Source organism: Ictalurus punctatus, chromosome 24, assembly GCF_001660625.3.
Source record: "Ictalurus punctatus breed USDA103 chromosome 24, Coco_2.0, whole genome shotgun sequence".
NCBI lineage: Eukaryota > Metazoa > Chordata > Actinopteri > Siluriformes > Ictaluridae > Ictalurus > Ictalurus punctatus.
Window position 1 is genome coordinate 13,257,843 of NC_030439.2, and position 27,670 is coordinate 13,285,512.

The 27,670-nt window shown below is 37.3% G+C and overlaps 2 protein-coding genes across 6 annotated transcripts in view; both read left to right on the forward strand.

Annotated features, from left to right (window-relative positions):
* The window catches only part of hepacam2 (HEPACAM family member 2), a 10,017-nt gene extending 2,630 nt beyond the window's left edge, over positions 1–7,387 (forward strand). Inside the window, 8 exon segments of the mRNA NM_001200822.1 lie at positions 383–733; positions 2,903–3,187; positions 3,684–3,983; positions 4,557–4,682; positions 4,996–5,017; positions 5,116–5,150; positions 6,180–6,253; positions 7,182–7,387. Coding sequence (NP_001187751.1) covers positions 383–733; positions 2,903–3,187; positions 3,684–3,983; positions 4,557–4,682; positions 4,996–5,017; positions 5,116–5,150; positions 6,180–6,253; positions 7,182–7,289 — 1,301 coding nt within the window. The 3' untranslated portion in view covers positions 7,290–7,387.
* A 5,238-nt stretch (positions 7,388–12,625) lies between these two features.
* The window catches only part of vps50 (VPS50 EARP/GARPII complex subunit), a 151,844-nt gene continuing 136,799 nt past the window's right edge, over positions 12,626–27,670 (forward strand). For 2 of the 5 annotated variants that reach the window (XM_017454791.3, XM_017454795.3), the window contains exons 1-2: positions 12,626–12,802; positions 13,420–13,488. In XM_017454791.3, coding sequence (XP_017310280.1) covers positions 12,770–12,802; positions 13,420–13,488 — 102 coding nt within the window. In that variant the 5' untranslated portion in view covers positions 12,626–12,769. Of the gene's footprint in view, positions 12,803–12,891; positions 13,163–13,419; positions 13,489–27,670 lie in introns of those variants that run through there. The other 3 variants (XM_017454792.3, XM_017454793.3, XM_017454794.3) reach the window with 3 other exon arrangements.

Genomic DNA, 27,670 nt, shown 5'->3' on the forward strand with positions numbered 1-27,670 from the left:
CATGAAGTCTGTTTTGTTCAAGTTATCAACTGTTCACTGAGAAAGAATTGAGGGCAAAACTTTTGGTGGGAATTCCAGTCCTAAAGCCATCTTCATGGTTTTTAAGTGGTACCGTCCTCAGTAATCTCATTGATGTTTAGGCTGTCCATGTAGGGATTAATTAATGTGATTGGGTGTTTTAAAGATCAATAAGTTAAAAAGTACAGATTGGATTATCATAAAGAAAAACAATATTTGAGTCATTATCTTTGAGATTTATAATGGCACATTTTGTTTTTCCTGGTGCAAGTCTGCAATAACACTTGTAGGTGTGGTCGCTGTCAGCATAATAATCTTGGCTGGGGTTTCACACATATGACGTGTTTTTGTTTCTGTCTCAAAGGTGCTAACACAGAGCTTATTTCTGTGCCTTCCGTCGTGAATGGGATAATTGGCAAGCCGCTCTATGTCGCCGTGGAAAAACATTTTACTGAAGAAGGAGTGCAGTTCCAGGGCTCCTGGTTTCAGATGAGCCCTAAACGCATTCTTATGGTTATGTTCGATAACAATGGAGTGATCCATAACATGCGCCTGAAGGAAACAGTGACGCGCATCACTCCGGCCAACATCTCTCTGAGCTTTACGTGTTTGGATGAAGCAGATGATGGAGACTACCAGCTAGAGTTCAACATATTCCACACTGGTCATAATGAATCTGAGACTATTATCAGGAATGTGAGGATTACAGTGAACGGTAAGAATGGTTTGACTCCTCTGATATGGTTATGGCATTTTTTTCTCAACCTTCAGTTCCTATTTTATATGTACTCCTATGGGAAGTGAGCTGGGTTTTTCTTTTGTTTTCTTTTTATCATGGTAGAGAGCTTCAAAAGTTGAAATAGTTCAACTTTACAGTGAAGCACCAAGTAATATGAATTGCCTCTTTTTTTTTCTTTACCTCACAACCAATCAGGTCACAAATGATTGGTTGAAAAACCAAAATGGAGGACATAGTGCAGGTGAAATATTTGTCTTGTTAGTTACTGAATATACAGAATTTTATGAAATGGTCAATTGAAAATGTTTAATTGCCAATATTGCAATATAACATACTATAATTATACTTTCATTATACTATAATTATAACTTCATTATAACTTACCTGTTTTTGGGCATTCATTGGTAGGTGATGTGATGTCTCACTTTAATTGTGGCTGCTTACAGTCAAATCTCACAAGCAGCTCAAACTTGCTCGATTTTCTGCCTCCAGAGCTACGAACAACCTCCTCATCATAGACAAACCAATCTAATTTTCATCTTTATTACTGATAATAATCAGTCTAATCTAGACAGCAAGCTAGATTACTTAGTTCACTGGTACTAGCTAGGACTTGTTATGGAGTGTCGTGTAATTTGCTTTTTTTCATAATAGCACAAAAGGTTCCCTAACATTTTTTCTGTAAAAAAAAAAAAAAGAAGCATCCTTTTGTGTTTATAGCTTCCTTCAGAATGAGTGTCTTTGAATGAATGTGCTTGTTGTGCCAACTTCCTTCAAAAATGATCATCTTTTAAAGGTGCCGTTTGTAATGTTTCAAATGTTCAGAGACTTGTAGAAATCATACAGCTTCAAGCATACTTTAGAAGAACTGTGATTTGCAGTACTGCAGTACAATTGATCTCGCAGCTTTCTTCATTTTAGGGTTCTGTTTACAATTTTCTCGCCCAGGATAGTTAGCTCCACCCCTTAGCAGGAACAGACAGACCTGCTCAGCTCCTTTTCTGGGAAATACAACATAGGGGGTTTTTGGTTGTGGAGAAAAGGGACAAATTCTGTGTTTTTACCTAGGAAGCTCAAAAAATGACAAACTCTTTCTTTAATATATGTATGTGCTCTGAGAGTCAGCTTCCTTGAATATACATGTTTGGAAGCAATAATAACAAAATTGTGTATAAATATACGAAAGTATATAACTACTTCTAATAAGTACCCTTGAATCTTTGCTTACACATTTTCTTTCTTGGTGCAGAATTAGATTTGCTATTTAGAATATTGTTCCAGCAAAACACTGTGGTTTTGTTCTCTTATTTTCCATGAACCAGTAATTGCTTGTAATTGTTGCTTCATTTCTATTAATGGAATGGAATTTTACTACAACAATCCAGTCACTGAAATAAATCCCTGAGCATTTCAGAGAGCAACTTTTACGCAAGACCATCAAGACGTTCTCTTACCTAACACAAAATCCTTAAGTGAAAAGTCCACCATGAAAAACATAAAAAAATAAATAAATAATATTGAAATATTGTGATGTGCTCACTGATTCAGCTACTGATTTGTTGGTTGATACTGTATTTTCATAATTCCTATTAGAAATCAAAAGCTGTGTGCAATAGCGACATCACAGATGGACATTGCTTGCTCAGCTATAATGGTGTTTAATGAACAAGAAGAGTCAGCAATTTCAGAAATAAGATGAGTCAGCAATTTCAGATGGTGTTTATGGCGGTATTAGAATGAAAGTTCAAACTTTGGTACTTTATCTGTTTGAGCAGAATGTTCAGATGAGGAAGTGAAAGAGTTAGACAGATTAAAGGACTAAAGCACTGCTGCATCGCTCTCTTTAGGTAGAGTCGAAGAGAGGGTTCAAGCTCACTGACACTACTATCAGTAGGCAGTCAAATGGCATTGTGGGTAATGTAGGAGATGGTTAACCAAAAGGAAAATACACCAACATGTAGATAAAAGAGATTTTAAGTAAACAGAAAGATCATTGCAAAATAAATCTTGGACGTCAGTGAAGACCACATCATTACATCCAAAGTGTATTTTTCCTTTAAGTTTACTTTAGGTTTTTATACAACCTGGCCCTGTTCCTAATGTAGCTCCTTTTCGACTGAGTTCTACTGTACTTGTATTCTCCAGTGCCTCTTTCCATCCCTGTGGTTGAGAAAAGCTCCAAAGGAACGCTTGTGGAAGACCAGAACAATGTTACCCTGACCTGCACCGTGGAGAAAGGAACTAAGCCACAATTTGAGTGGTTTAGAAACAACCGTCCAGTCAACCCAAGCACACGTCATGTCTTCTTGCAGAACAACAGCACCCTGTACATTAGCCCGGTGAAGAAGGAGGATATTGGCGCGTACAGTTGTGCAGTCAGTAACCCCATCAGCCATTACCGAAGTAAAGTCATGGAGCTCAATGTGTTCTGTGAGTGTTCCACTTTTCTGTTTCCTCTTTTACATCCTACACTATATTGTTAGATTCACTCCCACTACCTCCATTTCCCTCAAACTGTATATCATCTTCAGTCAAATTCTCTAGTAAATCATTATGGGTTGTGTCTAGTAAGTTCCTCTTGTTGCATGAGAACCAACTAATGTTTACACTGCAGTGACAGGTTGTGTGGTTATATTACATCTGTGCAGTAGTACACATTAGTACTGATCCACATTAATATTTACTTTATTGCATTGTGTTATTGTGGCTTTCTTTCAAAATAGCATATTCAGGTCAGGTTATGGAATGTGATATAAAAAAATACTCCTTGCATACTCATTAATACAAGTGTTAACCTTATTTCAGGTGTATTAATGCTAAAGTTCATAGTTTATCAGTGTTAATTAATACAGTAAGCACTGTAAGTTGAGGGAATGTTAATGTGAACTGTTAACGATTAATGTTAATGAGCATTTCCCCCTGTTAGATGGCCCCTACAACCTGGAAGTGAGCTGTGAACAGGGTCTGAAAACTGGTGAGGTGTTCACTGTAAATCAGGGCGAGATGGTATCTTTCGACTGCGTGGCCGACTCGAACCCTCCCAACACCTGTGTGTGGATTTCTGGACATGACAACAGCACAGAAGTGCTCAAGACCGGCCCTCGCTTTGAGGTGGCGTCTCTCACTCTGGGCCACGCCACAAAGTTCTTGTGCAGGGCTTTTAACAACGTAACCAATAAACAGGATGAGACTCAATTCACACTTGTGGTAGCCAATCTTGGCAAAGGTAATAATGATGATATTTATTTGGATATTTATCAGGATATTGTTTGACTTTGTATGGAGAGATATTTCCCAGCCATGGCTCAGCATGTCTAATGATTATAATGATTTGGCAGGGAACATCTGATAAGCATGCTGTATGTTTAACAAAGACCACCTTTTTTTTCCCAGTTGCTAGGCACATATCACAATACATTATGAGAAATATGCGTTGCATGGAAAGTAAATAGAGGCTGACAGCTGTTCCATGAGCCTGCTGTTGTTTTTTTTAACAACATCCAAATTTCCAGTTTTCCAGCTAAACTCAGCTTTAAATTTCACAGCTATTAGAAATCAAAAGTTAGTGCAGATTCAGTTTCACTCCTATTACAAGTAATTATGCATATTTGTCCTGGGTAGAGCTCTCTGGGTAAAGTGGGATTTAGAGACTAAGAGACTTTTATTCCGACACCACAAACCACACTGATATTAATCAATTATTGAATAATTATATATTTTTTTTATTTATTTTTATTTTTAGAAACTATAGCCTAATAAATAATGTAGAATCATTTAAAAAACAGAAATCTCTTTCCAGGCAGAGAAAATCTTGTCCAGGAAGAAACTGCAGTGTCGTCTTTAGCTGCCATCACCATCTTCTCGTTACTAATTATTGTCTGCATGTTAATTGTGCTCTTCAGGAAGTCCTGCCATCCGAAAAGAGGTACACCCAGCTTGTGTTGTGTGTGTTGTGTGTGTGTGTGTTGTGTGTTGTGTGTGTGTGTGTGTGTGCTTTTCTGGGTGCGCATACACAAGTCCGTCACTAAGTGTTTAGAGAAAGTCTCATCCAGCCAAGCTGTTCTGGGATTTGAGTTTAAGCAAATAACAAATTATTCCGTAATTTGACTGCAGCTATGAGTAGGTTTAGGCATACAGGTTTTATGCAAATCAGCTCTAGTTCATGAGATGGGGAAGTTCTGATGTGTCCTCACATGGCTATGATATCATCTCTAATTATATATTTTCCCCTTCTACAGTGTTCATGAAAATCTACAGCAGGTAAGAAAACTGAGACTTGATTCAATATTTACAGAGGGACGTATTTACTTTATTACTCTGTGGTTAAATGATATCTGTTTTGGCCCCGCCCCCTTTAGGCCTATCCCAGAACAGAAAGGTCTACATCGCTCAGGTAAGCACCCTGCATGGTTTATTCACTAATGCAACAAGTGTGTGTTGTTAAGCAGTGCTGTGTACATAGCTGCTGGTCACACAGACATATTGAAATCATTTTATCAGCTTCAGCTATGACTATTAACCATAATTACAGGGTATACTGTAAGCCATAAATATTAGAGGAAGCATGAAGACATAAGTTTCGATGTCAGTTACAGATTGAATTAATACTGGTGCTTGTGGTGTGCTGAGGAAGCAGCGAGCTTGTTTTGTGACACAAAGTGAAAGCAGTAAATTGACATGTAAATAGGGAGTGAATACACAGGTAGTTTATATTGAGAGGTCTAAGATGCAATACAGCTAAAGAGACAAGGTAATAATATTTATTGCAAACAACAATAATAGCAACAGTAATAATAATAACAACTATTCCATAAATAATAAAATAACAATAATAGAAATAACAACAATTTGACTGAAAACAAGCCATTACAAAAACAACAACAATAATATTAATAATAATATTATACATATTATTATTACTAATTAATAATACTAACAACAGCACATTATTATTATTATTATTATTATTATTATTATTATTATTATTACTACTACTACTACTACTATTATTATTTTATTTTATTTTTAACATATAATAACCTTAAAATGATAACAAACTGACAAAATGTAGACAAATGTCAAAACATATGCAACAAAAACTAAATTTTTTTTTTTTTAACAGGAAAATGAATATTTAGCGAGATACTAACACTACAATTAATCCCCAAAGTCTCAAGCTGGTATATAGTTGCTCACCTTAAAGCAAAAAAAATTCTGTAAGTAATGGTCATGGATTATTCAATAGCTATTGCTATTGAATAGCAATAGCTATTCAATATGCAACTAATTTCTCTTTTTCTACTTTAAATAAATTCTAATCCAAAATCTCTTTCAGGTTTAGTGACTCTTGTTTGATCCCTTACAGTATTTCATACATGTAGGTCATCTGTGAATTATTATCCTTACTATTCTCTTTTGCTAGGCCATGAGGATGCCACTGAAGATTTTGGCATCTATGAATTCGTTTCCATACCTGGGAAAATGGAGTCCAGGCAGGTTAGTGATCTGTTCTATCTGTTTCGATTTGGTTAGGGATGTAACCAAATACAAATACATTATTCATAATGAACAGATAATGTGTTCTAAGCAGATACAAATACAGAAATGAATAGAAGGTGCACTACTTTTTTTAAAAAGAAACTTGCCAGAAAGTTTAACAGGGCATTTGATTTTAGAGTGCATTGGTACTGGGATCCCGCAGGATAAAAAAAAAATAATAATAAAAAATAAACAAATAAAAATTGTATTAAAGGATTAAAAAACATTCTGTGAAAAAACATCTGTAGTTCAGCCCAATTGTTAACTTGAGTGATGTAGCTGTGTTTGCTCACAGTGCTCACATGTCTACCTCCAGATTTTTTTTCTGATGTTTTACCAAAAAGAAAGAAAAAACCCCTACCAGTTTAATCCATGTCCATTTTGGGTTAAAATCCCAATACAGATACAGATATTTTAGTCCTTACAAGATTTTGTGGAGCTTTTTTTTGTGATTTTGCTGAGGCTTTTTTAAATTACGATGCAACTTAGTGCAATTTAGTGCTTTTTTGAAGAAAACTAATTGAATTTGTGAAATTGCAATTGCACAAAATTGTTTTGAATGGTCTTCCATAGTGATGTTTGTTGGTAAATGAGACCTTTGGCTTTGTCTGAATGTGCTTTGTGATGATGTCACATGGCGAGCCTTGGTCCAAATCTGCAGAAAATCTGTGGTAATTTAGAACTATTGCAAGCTCCTCTGAATATTGTAGAGTTTGCCTGATTTTGCGTTCATTTCTCTGATTGCAAAATCACAAAATCCTGAAGGGACTGCTATATGGAACCCTAAGAAGATACAGATACAGACAGATACTGATAGAGATAGTAGAATTGTGTTACACTCCTAGTTTAAGTTGTCGTTCGGTAATGTTCCCTTCATTTTCCCCAGGCATCCTGCAGATCTCTGACACGGCTCGATTCAGCCCGAGATTTGCATACCATCTATGATGTCATCAAACATGTTCCTGAAACTCCAACACTGAGTCTGCTGAAGTGATCGTCAGGTTCAATGGAAACAAGCAGGATTTAGGGAAGAAGTGTTTCTGCAAAGACTAAAAAAAACCCAAACCCCACTCAAAAAAAAAAAAAAAAAAAGCACTGGCGATGCTGGTCAATTGCCATCCTTTCTCTATTTCTTCCTACCATCACTTCAATATGGTTTTATTTGTTTAACATTTTATAATATAAAACCCTTAGTGAAGTGGGAATCATAACCATAATCCAATGATACATAAAGGTGATATTTTTTAGATGTTTATTTACAGCATATTTCACCAGGGTCCTCAGATTTGTATATAGCTTTTCTTGGTTTTGTTACTGTTATTTTCTTTTCATTGACATTCAGCTTTAGTGGTATTACTGGAACTCTGAAAAGCTTTGCAATAATTATGATGTGATTTCGATATCTGTTTATACTTTACCATCTTAACTGATACCTGAGAGTATTTATATATTTATACAGCAATATCAAATGCAGACTAGCCACTGCTCCATCTGTCATGCATGTAAATATATGCAAGTTTTTTTTTTATTCTAATACTGTATTTTTGCACATTGCAGTGACATTTTATCTATTGTATATGTCATAAAATTCAGAGATGCTCTGTATATTACATTGCAGATGCAATTTGTTGCAAATATTCACAGTTTATGAGGAAAAAACCCTCTTTATTTTGAAAATAAAGATTTATATCAACTGCATGTTGGTTTATTCCATTGAACTGTTGAATGCTTAATTCTGATTGGTCAGAAAGTGTTGAATATTTTTCTGTAACAGCAGCTCTGGGGGTTTGTATGGTGACAAGTTGCAATTTTTTGCTTTTCTTATTAATTTAAAGGGAGAGAAAAAAAATGAGAGGCTGGCGAGAGAACACCTGTTTATAGCTGCTGTAAAATGTAAGTGATAACAGGAACTTACACGAAGTCCCATAGCATTAAACCAAACTATAAATGCAAAAAATCTATTTTACTTTAATTAATAAAAAAATAGCTGAGCTATATGTATAAGAGGAATAATACATTTTGAGGCATGCTGTTATCAGTTATGTTTTATTCCTTATTTATTGTATTATGTCTAGTTTGTCCTCGGGTCATGTCTGCTATGTCAGCAGTCTGGACAAAAGAAGTGACAGAAGGTTTTGGACATGACTCCAGCTGAGCTCTTCCCTTGAGCCATGCCGTTTATTCTAACAAAATAAAGCCAGAAGCATTTGACATAAAATGACTTTATATCTAAGACACCTAATCAAGCTAATTTCAACATAGCTCATGGATGCCGAGGCTGTGCAAGAGTGCAGGGTAACTGCTGAATCCTATTGTTTCTGATGCTTATGTTTCTAGGGCAAGTGATCAACTTAGAACAGATCCCATTTACTTTCATTTCATTTATTATCACTGCATATGTTGCACTGATAAGCCTGACAACTAAAAGGCCCTTCGGTATACATGGCTGTTTTAGTAGAGCTGAGTCATAATACTGCTACTAAATGCATAATGTGTATGTGTGAGCAGGCTTTATGGTGGGAGACCATCTGTTCACTGTGTGCTTTGCAGGAGGAGCAGAGGAATTACAGCAACAACTATCTGCTGCTCCAACCACTCCCTCATTTGACAGGGAAATCAGCAGCGCTGTCACTGCCTTTATTAACCAGGAACTAAAGCACTATTATCTACTTTTACAAAATAATTCACTCCATAAACAACATCGATTGTTTTCTTCATTGCTGTGTAAGAATTCACTGTCTTCTGATTATCTTGACCATTTAAACTTCAATAGGACTTTTTATTAACACTTTATAATACTGTTCAATCACTCATGGCAACCATGTAGCTATTAGATCTTCAGTATAGGGAAGGCAGCTAGACTCTGTAATTAAGTGTTAATATAGTAGTACTTATTCATTTCTGATTAGAGCCTACATATATATACACTATATGGCCAAAAGTTTGTAGACACTTGACCGTCACAACCATATGTAGGCCTTCTCGAAACTGCTGTCACAAAGTTTGAAGCAGACAATTGTATAGGATGTTTTTATATGCTGTAGCATTAACATTTTCCTTAGGTGGAAGAACAGGCACAAACCTGTTCCAATATGACAATGCCCATGTGCACAAAGCGAAGTCCATGAAGACATGGTTTGTGTGTCCTGCAGAGTGCTCTGACCTCAACGGACTGCACCCTAGACCTCCTCACCCAACATCAGTGCCTGACCTCACTAACGCTCTTGTGGCTGAATGATCACAAAACCTCACAGCCACGCTCCAAAATCTAGTATGAAAGCCTTCCCAGACGATTGGAGGATATTAAAACAGCAAACGTAGGACAGAACCTGGAATGGGATGTTCAAAAAGCACATATAGGTTTGATGGTCAGGTGTCCAACATTTTCTTTGGCCCTCTAGTGTACATATGAGTTTTAGAACAGTATTGTAAAGTGTTATTGATACTAAATCACCGTCAGTATTATTGGCATCCTTCAGGATAATGAGCAAAAATGAATAACATGTAATAAGTAATATTTTTTACTTAAGTATATGAGGATGTGGTATATTTATTTTTTAAAACACCATACAGTTTTATAAGCATGAAACACACTGCTATTTATTAGCATCTGCACAATTAATATTTAGTGAAGTCATAGTAGTCAGTAGAAGATCTTGGACCCTCATCCATCAAATCCACAGATTGAATTTGGTCATAATTTGCAACAACACCAATTTTTGTGTTTTCTAACACATTTCTCTTTTGTTTTGATCTCTATTTTTGTGCCAATTATCTAGTTAAAATATGGGCAAATATTAACCTCCTAGCAGAGGCAATCTGGATTTATAAATTCACAAGATACTCTAAACCACCATCCAATGATCCAATGCTTAAATGCAACCTTCCAACCGACAGTAAATTTGAAAACTTACCAAACCTCAGCTGTGCAAATAAATAAATAAATAAATAAAATTTTATGAGGAACTATAATTTTATATATATCATTTTTAAAATCACATTTTATACGGTCATCTGGAACTATATGTCGTTATAAAGGCTCATTTTCACATGAATATGCCAGCATGTCACTGTTTCCAAGAGTGTGTTTAGTGTAAGCGCTTCCTGGAGTGTCTGTGAAAAGGGGAGGTTTCGTTCACAATAACTGTCTTTAACAGGGAAAAAAAAACAACCAACAGGCAAACAGATAAATCCAAGTGACACTGCCAGTCACTGTTTTTTCATATGATTGCTGAAGTGAGTACACTGAAGTGCAAAAGTTTGCATACCCATAGGGCAAAATGAATAAGACAAAGGCATATATTTTTACAAAAACATGATATTTACTGTTTAGTTTCATAAGCGTTTTCTCATTATCAATGACGGCTGATTGTGATAGTTACTTACAAAAGCAACAATGAAACTATTAGGGCTGAGAAATGCATTATATCACAAGGTCTCTATGATGACAATAAGAATTATGTGGGGCAAACTATTACACACACACACACTTAGACAGGAAACTGAATTCATGATTTCTATTTTTTAAGTGTTTTTATGATCTGTAATTTTCTACTTGTTCATGTTCATTATTCTTTGTTTCTTAGTCACTGTCGTGATATGGGTGTGTCAGTGACATGACCTGAAATATATCAGCCCAAATGTAGATCACACCTAGGGGACGTTTCACTCTGTGTAATCATCTCACATGACTGGCACTGATAGGCTGCATGAACCAGACCATCACCAGCCTCGCTTCTTCATACCATTCTGTGTATTTTCTTACAACCACTGGGGGCGCTGTTGCGCTTGTAGGGTTATCAAGGGATTATTTATAGCATATTATTAGAGCTTTATCAGCCATTATTATAGTTTATATAAAGGCTCATTATAAATCGTTAATAACTTACAACGTATTATAAGCAGCATTATAATGATTTTATTGGCTTCATAGAAAGTGATGCCACATCTGTATGTTTGGTGGGTGCCATGTTCAACATGACTTATGCATAACATCTTGAAATCACCATATTTTTATATTTAGACCTGTAAAAACAAAAATGTAAATAGCTTAAACAAAGGCTCTTGGTTTTACATGTTATATTTTGGTAAATCATAGAGGCAGTTTAATTAATTACATAATACATACATATATATTTTTATATGAAGTTGTAGGTATTAGACCTGCTGTTTGACATAGGCATGTTTTGTTGGGGTTAACCTGACTTCCTTATTTCCTGGTTTCATGAATACCCTAATGCTACATGCATATATGTATTATTAAACACATATAGCCTATTGAAAACCAAACAGTTGTTTCTTCTGAATTTTTGCTTTCATTCTTTTGACCCAATTATGACTCAGATATTGAACCTCCTCTTTTGGCTCATTGCTGAAAGATGACGTCATCAGTAAATGCGTAACTCACAGTAAAGGAAAACTAAGTTATGTAGAATAGTAACACTTTATGTTTGGAGCAAATAAAAGTGCTGAAGGGAGCCCAACCTACAATCTTTTTAAAGTAGTTTCAACATTTGGTTATTACTGCCATCTGCAGGTTGTGTAGCGCAACAACTGATATTATTGTTATTATTCCATCCATCCATCCATTTTCCATACCATTTATCCAACAAAGGGTTCCAGGGGGCACCCAGGGGGCCTCAACAATTTGGTGTGAAAAATAAATTCTCACTCTCAGACAACCACACGCACGCGCACACACACACACCCACACACACACACACACACACACACACACACACACTCACACTCAATTCCTATTGTAATATAATGTAAAGATGTAAGATGTAATTATTAATTTTAAAAAAGGGGGGATATATCCAGAAGTCTGTATTTTTAATGTGTTTTAAAGACACCTTGCAAAAGGGGGGTCTCGGTCAAATGTTAATGCTATTTGGTGGGCGTTGTCCCGGAAAAGTTTGGGAACCACTGATCTAATGTACTCTTACTCAATTTAAACACCGGGGGCACTATTCATATTTGCGCACACAAAATCAAGCATATCTCTTGAAAATTAAGTGTACAATGAAATAATATATCATATCTCATTATCATTTATATCCGCAGAGAGGATGACTTCAAATACTCATTGCTAATTTTCCTCCCCAGAAAAGACCCGGCACAATCAGTAGTTTTACTGTACTATCTGTATTTCTTCCTTCAGAGAGAACTCACTGTTTAAAAGGTAAGAAAAATCCACAGTTTATTAGTCTAGGCTCTAACAGACAAACTGTCGCTAATTGTGCGATATGCAACAACCCTACTACTGCTAAGAAAATATAAAGCATTAGAATTGCGACTACATATCCCATACGGCACCGCGGAATTCTTCCTGTCACGTGGGCCAGAAGAAACATGGCAGCTGTCTGGCATAGCAACATCTGATTCGCTGTTTGAAATATATTCTTGTTGTAAGGCTGCTTATTGTAGTTATTTATTATTTTTTTTTTGCAACTGACGTTCAACTGCGTTAAGATGCAGAAAATTAAATCTTTAATGTCCCGACAGGTGAGTCATAATAACGTGATTGTTTTGTGTGTTTATTTTTTTTTAAGTCATAGACGTGAGAAATCCGGAAGTCCAGTTAGCAAGGTGGCAATCCAATGAAGCTGTGTGCTAGCTGTAAACCCCAACATGTCAGAATGGCAATCCGTCTTTATAGTCTTGGGGCGTGTGTTTTATTGCAAACGAAACAAGTAACTAAACTGTTAACCTAAATTATAAGCTGAGTAAGGCGACGAGGGTGTTGATGACGGACATCTGTGACGTGCGTTACCTTGAACAAACAAATATGCTTAATGCAGACATGATCAAACGCATCTTATTCCTTGTGAATGATGAGATCCTTCAATCATTAAGGTGTATGAGGTATTATATGGGTTTGGAATTTTATTATTAGGTCTAGAGCTTCACTTGGGGTTGTTTATCAGCTACCTAGCAATACAGGCCAAAGCAAGTCTTTATTCCTGTGAATATATCTGATATTCTGTGTCTGATGTTTTCATTGTTGTGGTGCCATGCTGCATCATTACACTGAGCTAGTCTTAGACTGTCATGCTCCACTGATTTTGAATTTGATCTGCATTTATTTAACTTTGATTTAATTTCATTTTATTTCCTAACAGGGCTTGAAAAGCCCTCAGGAGAGTATGGCGGATATGAGTCCCATGGAGAGCTTCAGGGTCCCGAGCAAGGTGAGCTGACCTGGCTTTCTGTAAACTTGTTTCATTTCGTTTAACCGCTTTTGGAATATTTCAAATGAAATGCGTATGTGGGATTGAGAGGCAGAAAATAAGCAATATACAGAGTGTCCCAAAAGTCTCAGTATATACAGTAGGGGACTATGTTTGCCAGCTCTACGTCGGTTGTGCCTTCATCAGTGGATGTTCATGGACGTCCACGTTTCAGTCAGTCCACAACAATTCCAGTCTTTTTGAATTTGTTAATAAGTTTGGCAACAGTTTCGTGTGTGTAAGAGAGATGTGCTCGCCATATTTTCTGTTAAAATCCATCACAACCTTGAAGCAGCTTCCCGATCCAGCCGTGAGAACGATTTCAATACGTTCTTCTTTTGTCAAAGGTGTTCTTAAAGGCTATCTGGAGGGAGGGTATGAAATATTTTGGAAGACGTAATTTCCCCTATGCTGGCACAATTGCAAGATCGCATGTGCCAGTTGTAACACAATTCAGAAATGCTGTAAACTTGCATGTACAGCTGGAGAATCTTAAGTAATTAAAAAATGATCATTGGATGTCCATTATGTACATGCATAGAGGTAGAAAAGACATTCGTTGACTAATTGTCATGCTTCTAAAGATGTATTGTGTTTACTAGGATTGCTATGGTTTAACCATAATGCTATGATCTAAAACAAACAAAAAAAGGGTAATGCCTTATAAGCACGTAATGCCTCTTGAGCATGGAAATTAGTGCATGTGCACCTTTTCTTTCTCAATATCGCCACCATTCATGTCACTGGTTTTAAATGTCTTTAAGACCTTCTGACATAAGATACTGTACTATAATAATAACAGGTGTTTACCGATAACACTTGTACAGTAGGTGCAAATGTGTATCTCCAGTCTCCAGCAAGAGCGAATGAATCCTGTGGTGGGTTTTTAAAATGTTTTTAAATTAATTAATTAATTAATTTATTTATTTATAAACGGACATAATCGGGTCACAGTTGCATATGTGTTACACTCCTAGTAGCAGATTTCCAGACTAGGTTCACAAATGAGACTTTTCCACTATCCTGACACCTGTCACTAGGAGTTCCGCAATAAAAGTGGACACATTTCTCTGTATAACCACCTCTGCTAGTTTCTTAACAACGCTGTGTGACTCTGACTCGGTGAAACAACAGAAGTCATGAAAATATTCTGAAACGGTTATTGAATCTGGATTTACAAGCGTGACCATTAATAATGAGTAGAAACCAAAAAGCCAAGGCTTGGGGTCACAGAAAGTTCATATTGTCCATTTCAGGTTTGGGAATTGTGATATTGTAACTGAAGATAGTTTGAGATGCTGCATTGGCATGAGATCAGATTTGACAGGATGCTATGTCCTTTATGTTCTTTCACATTCAGTAACTTGTTCACTGAAGCTTTTAGAGAGAGGCCTCAGTTACCGTGAGGTGTTTATATCAGTTATCGGCCAATACACAGAGCACTGGTATGGGCATTGTATTGAAATTAGAAGTTAGAAGAAATTAGAAGAAGTGGGATATGTGCTTCCTGCTTATAATAATATCAGAAATCCATTGGATGGATCATGTGTGGTGTCTCATTTTCGAAAACAGTTATAGCTATTTTTTTTTTTTTTACTTTTGTAAATAATATCTAAGCTACAGTATGTTTAAATAAGCTTGTCTATGATGATGGATGGTATCAGATTCTCATACTTCAGTAAAGGGCATGGTTGGGTGGGACTGAGGATGAATAGTGTGATGCACAATAGCCTGTGTCCAATTATATATTGGAAGTGTTGTATTGCCCAGGTCTTATAACACAAAGCCAAATTGCAGCTCACTAATGTTTTTTGTTGTTGTTGTTGTCTCAGTTTAATCCTTTAAGTGCTGCTTTTGGGTCATTTATTTATTTATTTTTCTCTTTTCTTTTAACTTGGTGATAGCCATTTTCATAATTAAGCATTGCTTTTGGGCAGTATAATCCATAATCCTCCTACAGGATTAGATCCAACCTTATTTCAGCACATCTCTGTCAAGTAAGAAGTGTACCTGATTAACTGGATGTGTTGGAACTGAATTCTGTATGAATGTAGGAACAGTCCCAGTTCTGGAGCAAATCTGTATTGCTTAGTATAATCATGAGCTGAAACACTGAAATATACAGTGCAAGTGATGGAGACTCCAAGAGCGGTTTGGGAACCACTGGTCAATATAGTAGGGACTCACTGTTCCAATGCTGAGCATCAATATCCAGTCTGATATTGCCCTGCAATGCTGTTTGTATCAGATGTTTCCAGTATTTTAATCTGATTCACTGAAGTAGGCTATCAATGTGTGTAATGTTGACTGATGTGACACAGATCACGCATTGTAAAAATAGGACACACGTTGTCTTATCATTATAGCTTTGATGTGCATACCTCTGATGTTTTGTAGAACATGGCAACAGAAGCCGGTAAAGAGACTTGACTGCTATGAGGATGTTGTTATCGGATCAGAATCGGGTTTCTGCTGACACTCGGAGCTCTGATATTGGTTTCTTATTGAAAATGGATAAATAGGATCACTGCATTCCAACTTTATGGTCTTCTTAACCAGTGTGACAAAATGCTAGACGTGAGACACCACTCTATTGTTGATTATTTTCCAATAATCGCACACCCTGTTGTGTTTTATCTTGCACTAAAATGGCACTGATGCGTTATATTGAGTAGAGCTTGGTGAAATTTAAAAAAAAACAAAAAAAAAACATTTACAAACTCTGATTGGAAGCATCTGATTTCATGTTAGAATTTTGTACTGAAACTTTAAAAAGGTAAGATATGTTTATGTAATATACTTTGTTTTGATTAAAAAAAGACTGTGTGTGTGTATATATATATATATATATATATATATATATATATATATATATATATATATATACATACATACATACATATATATATATATATATATATATATATATATATATATATATATATATATATATATATATATATACATACATACATACATACATACATACATATATATATATATATATATATATATATATATATATATATATATATATATATATATATATACATACATACATACATACATACATACATACATACATACATACATACATTTATTTTTGTAGACATTGTAAACATGACTAATTGAACAGTAAGGCCAATTCATTTGTTTTTGTTGTAGACTGAAGATAGTTTGAGATGGAAAGATGAATATGAGAAGAGTTTAGAGTTTCAGCTTTTATTTCCTGGTATTTATGTGTTAAACAACATAGCACATTTTGTATCAAACTACCCATTTTGTAGGTGAGCAAAAATATTGGACTGACAGGTATTTCTTGTTATCCATGTGTATCCTGTTAGATTGACTGTTTAAACAATAAATAGCTCTGAATATCTGCTTTTGGTTTTAGCCTTCAGTTTCACCTGAGAAGACTGTATTTGTTGTTAAAAAGGATAAGCCAACATGACGATCAGAGAGCTGTCCATGGGAGAAAAGCAAGCCATTTTGAAGCTGAGAAAAGAGGGAAAATCACTCCGAGGCATTGAAGACACATTGGGCATAGCCAATAGAACAATTTGGAATATCCTTTAAAGAAAGAAACCACTGGTGTACGGAGCAACAGACACAGAATTGGTCAGCCAAGGAAAACAACAGCGACAGCTGATGACCGAAAAATTGTGAGAGCTGTGAAGAAAAACCCCAAAACAACAGCCAGTAACTTCACCAACAACCTCCACAGGGCAGTATATGTAGATGTACTCCTGTATATGTAGTTATGGGACTTGCTTCCTGCAGGTGGGGCTTGTATACCAATGTTTCTGATTTACACCTCCAGTATAATCCCAGAGCAGGTTCTTGTGGATCAGTTTGGCTTTGGTTAAGCCACTGGTCACTATCTTGTGACAGTATTTTGGTGGGAAGGTGTCTCATGACTTCTGGGAAGTTGCTCGCCCATTGCCTTAACTCAGAGTTTCCACTTATCAACAGTTCCCTCAACTTGTTAACCAATGTTTTGGCTGCTGCCGGAGAAGGGAAACTCTGTAGCCAATTATCTACATAAAAGTATTTTTCGACAGCATCACAAACATCATCCCCCGATTGGCTGTGATCAGTGACATGTTTCTGAAGCGTGTATGTTGCATAGCATGCGGAACAAGTTGACCCAAATGGTAGGACTTGCCATTCGTACACATTTGGTGAACTATCTATTTGCGTGTGACGCCACAGAAACTGCAAGCGAGGTCTGTCCTCCGGGAGTAGTCTCACCTGATGGAACATTCCCTTTATGTCACTGCTGACATAAAGTTGTGGAATGCTCTCTAAAGTGCAGCAGGACACCTAGCACAGAAGAGCTCAAGTTGAGAACAGGCAGGTGTAATTGATTTAGATTATATTCTTGATAAGTAAATGAACAATTGCTCCCCCAGTCCTATAAACTTTCTCAGGCTGCATGGCTGGTGAGACAGTGAAAGTCACCAATGTGCCCTGTATCAACCCTTGGTCCTTCCGCACAGTTCTAAGTGTACGGCTCTGAATGACCCTCAAGTTTCAACTTTTGTCCTGCATCCTGGAGGTGGATGGTTTGTTCTCATCTGTCATCCAGAATAGCTTGCATATCTAAAGTAGGGCTACGACTGCATAGAAGCACTCTAGTGACCTTGAGGAAGACTTGACTGCATCCAGCTTTCCTGTCTAAGTAAAGAACATCACTAGAAGAATTCACTTGTCTGCAGGTTGTCTCAGCATTGATTTCATTTGATATCCAATGATTTGCAATATCCACGGTAGCAAAATTAACTAGGAATAAAACCACTACAGAGAGAAACACTCAATCATTACATACGTAGCAGTGAAGATTTCATGAAATTTTTCATTGATAAGGTTGAAAATATTAGACGTGAAATACAGGCCATTAAATTAAAACCGGACAGTACTGTAACAAACCCATTAGATAATAATGTAGCAATATCAGATCAATGTTTAGAGTGTTTTGCTCCGCTTAGAGAGACCGAACTAGCTACATTAATCTCTTCAACCAATTCATCAACTTGCATACTAGATCCTGTACCTTTGTGTTTCTTTAAACAGATTTGTCCAGGAGTAATTGAACCACTTTTAAATATAACCAGTTCTTCCCTTAGCACTGGCTATGTACATAAATCACTTAAATTAGCAGTTATTAAACCCTTGACTAAAAAACCTGACCTTGACCCCTCTCAACTGTCCAGCTATAGACCTATATCAAATCCCCCCTTCCTCTCTAAGATTTTAGAAAAGGTTGTAGCAAAGCAGTTATGCTTGTACTTAGATAGGAATAACATTCATGAAATGTATCAGTCAGGATTTAGACTTCATCATAGCACAGAGACAGCATTAGTTATTAGTTATTATTAGTTATTAGTTATTAGTTAAGTAGTAAATGACCTACTACTGGCCTCTGATCAGGGTTGTGTCTCGCTGCTTGTGTTACTCGACCTTAGTGCAGCTGTTGATACTATAGATCACACTATTCTCCTTGATAGATTAGAAAATGTTGTTGGCATTAAGGGAACAGTCCTCTCCTGGCACAGGTCTTATCTGACCGATCGTTATCAGTTCGTAGATGTAAATGAAGACTTCTCCAGGCATACTGAGGTTACCTTTGGAGTTCCACAGGGTTCTGTTTTAGGCCCACTGCTTTTTACTTTATATATGATACCCCTAGGACAAATTATTCGTAAGCATAGAATTAGCTTCCACTGTTATGCTGATGATACACAGTTGTATGTTTCAACGAAGCCAGAGGACAGACAGAAGCTTAGTAAGGTTGAGGAATGTGTAAAGGACATTAGACGTTGGATGTTAACTAACTTCCTTTTAATTAATTCTGATAAAACAGAAATACTATTATTAGGATAACGTGTAGCTATAAATAATCTTTCTGATCACATGGTTTCTCTGGATGGACATTCTCTTTCAACATGTAGAGCAGTTAAAGACCTTGGAGTGATTATTGACTCCAGCCTATCATTTGATGCTCATGTAGATAATATTTCTAGGATAGCCTTCTTTCATCTCAGAAATATTTCTAAGATAAGAAATATATTGTCACTACATGATGCAGAAATGCTAGTTCATGCATTCGTCACCTCTAGATTAGATTACTGTAATGCCTTACTGTCTGGATGTTCCAGTAGGAATATCAACAAACCCCAGTTAGTCCAGAATGCAGCTGCTAGAGTCCTAACTAGAAGATACGACCATATCACTCCAATATTATCAACACTGCATTGGCTCTCAGTGGAATCTCGCATTAACTATAAAATACTTTTATTAGCCTATATAGCACTAAAGGGTCTCGTGCCACAATATCTAAGCGACCTTTTGGTTTTCTATGATCCGCCACGCCTACTTAGATCAAAAGATGCAGGCTATCTGACGGTACCTCAAATAGTGAAGGCTACAGCAGGGGGAAGAGCTTTCTCTTATAGAGCCCCACAGTTATGGAACAGTCTTCCTATTAGTGTTCGGACTCAGACACAGTCTCAGTGTTTAAGTCTAGGCTTAAAACGTATTTGTTTACTCAAGCCTACCCTGACTAGACTTTCTATTATACTAATTCCCAGTCCTAATAATCTTTTCTCTCCCTCTCTCCTTCTGCCGAGCCACACACGATTTTATGGAGATACTAGAGATCCAGATCCTTTCTGCCTCTGGATGGAGCTCAAATATTCTCCAATTGCAGACTGCTGGGACTACGGCTGCTCCTAAGGCCATACAGACTTCATATAAGTCAATAATGAACTTCTTCACATTATCTGTTGTTACCCAGATGAGGATGGGTTCCCTTCTGAGTCTGGTTCCTCTGAAGGTTTCTTCCTCTTAAAACATCTTAGGGAGTTTTTCCTTGCCACCGTCGCCACTCAGTGGCTTGCTCAGTTGGGATAAATTCGCACCTTTAATATCTGTATACCGTGTTGATATTTCTGTAAAGCTGCTTTGAGACAATGTCTATTGTAAAAAGCGCTATACAAATAAAACTGAATTGAATTTGGCATTGACCTCATGGAGCGCATTCAGAAGCTCGCCTCTTCAGTTGCTACAGGTACTTCTTAGATGACATCGTGCAGCTTGATGGTTGCAGCCACGTCTCCAACAGCGCCGCTTGCTTAGTACTCACTGTTTCTGCTGCTCTGTAGTGAGCTGAGATCAGTTAGAACATTCATTCAAATTGTTTGATTTATTGATGCAGTAAGGGCAGTACATTCTAGATTCATCATACACCTGTGGTGTTTTTTTTTTGTTTGCTAAAGGCACTTCAGCAGCAGTTTGGGTAGAACCTAGTAGCACAGTCTTTGGTCTGCTACCTTTTCTACCATCTTTCTATTGTTGCCTCTGCCTCTTAGTGGTCTCAATATAACCTTCTGGCAGTTGTTGCAACATTGCAACTAGTGTTCTAACGCTCAATGCATATTTACGAAACCCAAAGGAATCTCCTGATTGAATAGAGTAACTCTGCTATTCTCCTCAAGGCCAGTTGGTGAGGCTCACTGTAATGTTGAATGAGAGAGGCCATTGTGTCTGAATAAGGGTACAGAGAGTTACTGTAAGAATCTGCAATCAGAAGGCTTCTTCAAACTTCAGATGATCTAACAGAATTTGGTACTTAAATCTCTCTGTGGCATCAGGGAGAGGGATATTTTCCAGAGATATGCTACGCCTTGCAAACTCTCTAGGGTCATCATAGTTGAAGTCTGGGATAGAAGCCTTAGGACCCCTATATATTCTCTCTTGACTATGTAGTCGTGAGTCAATGAAAAGATCGTCTCTTTTTGCGGTAACGAAGGAGGGGCTGCAGCATTGATAGAATTTGAACACCATTCTGAATCCTCTGAATCATCATTAGGATGTTGATACTTTGGAGCGGGTGGAGCAGAGGATCGTTTCATTTCTAGTTTGCTAATTCGCTCTTTTATCTCTTCCATAACATCTGTGATACCTGACTTAACCTTTAGGTCTATTATCTACTGTCACTGGTGGTGGTAGGCGTGCCCAGTCTTCTTTCTGATCCTCTTTAATTGATTTCTGATCGAGTATATATGAAATATCATCTACTACAGTGGCAAGAAAAAGTATGTGAACCTTTTGGAATTTCATGGTTTTCTGAATAAATTTGTCATAAAATGTGATCTGATCTTCATCTAAGTCAAGACTATTGATAAATATAATGTGCCTAAAATAATAACACAAAATAAATTCTGATCCCTCATGTCTTTATTGAACACACTCATTCAACATTGAAAATGGCAGTGGAAAAAGTAAGTGAACTCTTACAATTAATAACTGGCTGACCCCCCATTGACAGCAATAACCTCAACCAGGCGCTTCCTGTAGCTGTGGATCAGACCTGCACATCGTTCAGGAGGAATTTTATCCCATTCTTCCTGGCAGAACAGCTTTAGCTCTGTCATATTCTTTGGATGTCTCATGTGTATGGCTCTCTTGAAGTCATTCCATAGCATTTCTATTGGGATGAGGTCTGGGCTCTGACTTGGCCACTCCAAAAGGCCGATTTTGTTTTTTGAAGCCGTTCTGTTGTGGACTTGCTCTGGTGTTTTGGGTTGTTGTCCTGTTGCATCACCCAACTTCTACACAGTTGCAGCTGACGTATAGACATTCTCACATTATCCTGAAGAATTGTCTGATATACTTGGGAATTCATCTTCCTCTCAATAATTGCAAGCTGGCCAGGCCCTGATGCAGCAAATCATGATGTTTCCTCCACCATACTTTACAGTTGGGATGATGTTTTCATGATGATATGCCGTGCCCTTTCTACGCCAGATGTAGTGCTGTGTGCTTTTTCCAAATAGTTCAATCTTAGTTTCATCAGTCTACAAAACATTTTGCCAATACCGCTGTGGAGTGTCAATGTGCTCTTTTGCAAACTGCAGGCGTGCAGCAATGTTCTTTTTAGTAAGCAGTGGCTTCCTCCGTGGTGTCCTGCCATAGATACCCTGCTTGTTCAATGTTTTACGTATTATAGACTCATGAACAGAGATGTTAGCCAGTTCCAATGATGCCTTCAAATCTTTGGGTGTAATTCGGGGTTGTTTCTTTACCTCAGTGATGAGTCGTCGTTGTGCTCTTGGTGTCATTTTGACTGGGCGTCCACTTCTTGGTAGAGTGGCAACAGTCCCAAAGTGTCTCCATTTGTAGAATGTTTGCCAAACTGTAGACTGGTGAAGTCTTTGAAATCGCTTTGCCTTTGCCATGCCTTGCCAGCTTTATGCAAGTCAACAATTCTTGATCGTAGATCCTCTGAAAGCTCTTTTTGGCGAGGCATGGCTCACATAAGTGTGTGCTTCTTGTGCAGAGCAAACGCCAAAAGTTTGAGGGGTTTTTATCAGTCAAAGTAGCTGTAGTCCACACCTCCAAATCAATTTCTTAACGAGACTCCAGGTGTGCTAAAACCTGACTGCAATTAGCTTTTTTTGAGGTCATTAACTCAAGGGATCACATGCTTTTTCCACAAGCACTATGAGTTTTTTTTGGTTGTTCTCAATAAAGACATGAAAGATCAGAATTTATTTTGTGTTATTATTTTAGACACATTATATTTGTCAATACCCTTGACTTAGATGAAGATCAGATCACATTTCATGACAAATTTATTCAGAAAACCATGAAATTCCAAAAGGTTCACATACTTTTTCTTGCCACTGTAATTGATGCTTTGGTGATATTTGCAAAGAGGAATGGAGTAATAGAACACCACTTTTATCCATTCAGCACTGCATATCCATCACAGTCTGATGTAACCTCCTATTATCCTCCTGGAGCTGCTGAAAGGCCTCAAAGATAAGTGGAGTTCACTGAGCTGGGAATGGGGTGTTCTCATAGAAAGGAATATGTCCTGAGGCTGAAGGCATTTATTTCATGCCGTCTTTGGACGGCGTGGGGAACTGTGGGAGAGGCGTCATCTCGGCGGATCTCTCCATATTTCTCCCTCTGTTTCGATAAAGGAGGTCAATCTCATACTCATTTAGACAGACAAGAGGGTGCCTTAAGCGGCATGGACGAACATCTTCTGCATTAAAGTCTCTGTCTGAAGGAACTGGAGCCATCTTTATACACAGTAGTCACCATCCGGTTCGAAGGACCAACTTTGTAATGAAGTTGCAGGCTTTGTATCACTAGTTTAAATTGGTGATCACTGTGAGTCATCTGTTAGAATGCACATCTTCAGCTTGTCTTTAATCCAAACTTCTTGAAACTTTACATGTTCACAGAATAATAGGTGGTCAAATATATGTGGTTCTACAGAAAGAAACAAAGAACATTGAATATGCTGAGTACAGTCAGATTGATCATCAGTTATTAACAGTAGAACAGTGAAATAATATAGCATAAACAGCAAACTAATAATATGAAACATTAAAAAACACCTCGCATTATCAGCCAATAATAATATTCATCTGTACAATATAAAGATACTGATCTTTAGCAATCTTCACCAGGTGAGCTGTAAATAAGCATAATACTAACTGTATCGGTCAAACTGATGGTAAAATGACAGTGCTGAGTCATTCCGTCATTCAACAGTGAATCCTTCATAACTTATAACGGATCACACTCTGTGTGTGTTCTCTGAGGCATGGGAGCATTTTATATTAAATGAATATTTTAACCTGCAAATTTTTCAAAGTGTGTAGCATGGAAGCACGACAGTGATGCATGAGCACAAATTTATGTTTATATCCAAAATGCTCCTCTGTGTGCAAGGGTTTGGGGAAACTGGTGCGAGTTCCTTAAAAGGTTTAGTTTAAGTCATGTTTATTGTCATTATATGCTGTATTATGCGCACTTGCAGTATAAATTATGTCATTTATTATAACGGGATGGATCTATTTGTAACAAGGCCGCGTTGCTCCTCACTCGCAGTGTAGATGAGGCGATAAACAGTGTAAGATGTGTAATGTCACATTAAAACAGTACGATCAAAGTAAACCTAAGTAATACGATATGCCTAAAGGCAGTGTAAAGTCACAGTAAAGTTTTAGTCTGAAATTTATATTTGTAACATTCAGTTTGTGGATTTTGTAAAAAAAAAATTGAAAAAATGTTACTGAAAGTTTGTCCCCATCCAATTAGGGGGGGTGGTTGACTCAGTTGAGCAGCATTTCACCTCCTGTAGAGGAGACTGAAGGGAGAAACCTCCTGAAACAGACCACAACTGAAAGAAGCTGTGGTACAAGCATCACAAAAGAAGAACCCAACAATCTGGTGATGTCAGTGAGTCACAGGCTTGATGCAGTTATTACATGCAAGGGATATGCAACCAAATATTAAGAGTTATTTACTTCAATACTTATCTGTTCCTATTCTTTTGCTAGCATAATAATTGAATGGTCTGATACAAAAGGTTCTGTGTTTTATTTAGTTTAACACACCTAGATGTAAACACCAGGAAAAAATCCTAAACTCTTGTCTCATATCCATCTTTTGATCTCAAACCCAAATGTCTTTGGTGTATAGCGCAAATTTATTTATTTATCTTAAATTTGTGTGTATTTTTTATATATATATATACATTTTATAAAATATATATATATAATATATTTTATATAAATTATCTCAATACATCTTGTGTATTGTACTGAGATGTGTTATTTTAGAGGTCAGATACTTTGTCTCATGGCACAGGGCCACTCGCTTTGAGTCATACACCAGATGGATAATGATGGAGGCCATGGAGATTGTGCAGTGGAGCATTCTTTAATTTTGTAATGAATTGGAGTTAAATTTCAGCTCATGAAGTCACACTGAGCACCTGCGAGGCTTTTTGATGTCTAATTAGGGATAAAGAGAATTATTGTCTTTCAGTTATACCTGTTACACATCGTTCATTTCTGTTGCATCGTCATAACGGGTAGCATGCTGCTTGAGTAGTTTCTGAATTGTGGGTTTTTTTATTATTTAAAAAAATGTTTTTAAAAATAAAATTATTAACACTTTTACTCAGATCATTATATTGGTGGTGAGTTTTACTTTGAGGGTTCCAGCAACATTAACCTGGTTGTCGAAGAGCATGGGGACACTTTAGCATTCACACTGCAGATGTTGTGGCCATATGAGTCAAAGGTCTATCGTTAGTGGATTTTACCGATAACTAAAATGGGCAGTACCTGCAGTTAACCGATTAATCAACTGATGGCTTTTAAAATTGATACTGAATGAAAACATAACACTCAAAGTAAAATACTGCTGAACTTTAATACAAAAGTAAACAGTACTAACTGTAAAATGAATATGTACTGTACTGTTCTACATTCAAATTAAACCAAAAAGTAACACTCTAAATAGCAAATAAAAATAGAGACACTCAAAATTAATGGGGGGGGGGGGGGGGGTACCCACTTCAAATAACACAACAAAATTTATCAGTGATTTTTAAAAATTTTATTTTTATTTCTCCCCAGAGGCCGCTTTAGCACTGTATAATGACAGTGGTCCCTTCTCAGCCACTCCCACAACGGACACAACCGGGACTATCGGTGTGGAATTTTGCCCATAACCGTAATTCCAGCAATTGGTTATCGGTGCTGATTAACCAGCAAAAACGATCAATCGGTAGACCTCTAATATGACTCCCTGACCACCACTGGCAGTGGATTGAGTGATGAGATCAATATGCCTCCCCAAGAGGCTTTTGACCCCATTCACACCTGTGAACAATACCAAGTCTGTCCTGGGGTCATATAGAAATCCATTACAATACACTCAGAAAGCAGGAAGTTTGTTTTTAACCTCTTGAACCTGTTTTATGTGTTCACTACTGGTAGGTATTTGTCAGTACTGACTGTTGGACTGTGACTTATCAGTTCCCTTTATTTGTGCTTTAGATATTGTAACCTAAGAAAATGTGTTAAATCATATTGCTATTGTTTTTATGCTAATTACAGCTTAGTCACATTCAGTTCATACCCACCCTATACACTCTTGTCTGTTTAGTTAATGTGTGCTGTGGAGTTGTTCACTGTTGTGTAATTCTGTGTCTTGTGTAATTCTACTGAACTCGACATTATTTGCTATTGCTCAGTATTTCATATCATTGTATAGTCATGACCAATGATGAAACAAAGAATAGGGCTGAGCAATATGGCAGAAAAAGCAGATAACCAGACTTTTCTATATTACATAATCTGTCATGATAAAGCCATGCCCCATGATACAGCTGTTTCAGCCATAACATTAAAACCACTTGCCTAATATTTTGTAGGTCCCCCGTGTGCTGCAAAAACAGCTCTGATTTGTCGAGGCATGGACTCCACAAGACCTCTGAAGGTGTGCTGTGGTATCTGATACCAAGACGTTAGCAGCAGATCCTTTAAGTCCTGTAAGTTGCGAGGTGGGCCAACCATGGATCAGACTTGTTTATCCAGCACATCCCACAGATGCTCGATCATATTGAGATCTGGGTAATTTAGAGGCCAAGTCAACACCGTCAACTTTTTTGTCATGTTCCTCAAACCATTCCTGAACAATTTTAGCAGTGTGGCAGGGCGGGTTATCCCTACATGCATCAATGAGCGTTGGATGCCCATGACCCTGTCGCTGGTTCACCTGTTGTCCTTCCTTGAACAACTTTTGGTGGGTACTAATCACTGTATACTGGGAACACCCCTCAAGACCTGCTGTTTTGGAGATGCTCTGACCCAGTCGTCTAGCCATCTCAGTTTGGCCCTTGTTAAAGTTGCTCAGATCCTTACAATTGCCCATTTTTTCTGCTTCAACACATAAACTTTGAGTAACTGCCTAATAAATCTCACACCGTGACAGGTGCCATTGTAACGAGATAATCAATGTTATTCACTTCACCTGCCAGTGGTGTTGATGTAGTGGCTGAATGGTGTAAGTTTGGTGTAAGTGGGACAGGGAAGGTTTAGCGGTTAAGGCTCTGGATTACTGATGAGAACTGCAAAGCTGCCACTGTTGGACCCTTGAGCAAGACCCTTAACCCTCTGTCAAGACCTTTGACCCTAACAGCGTTGTATCATGGCTGACCCTATGCTCTGAACCCCCTTCCTAACATTGCATCTAATATGCGAAGAAAATAATTTTACTGTGCTGTAATGTATATGTGACTAATAATGGCTCATTATCATTATCAGCTCAT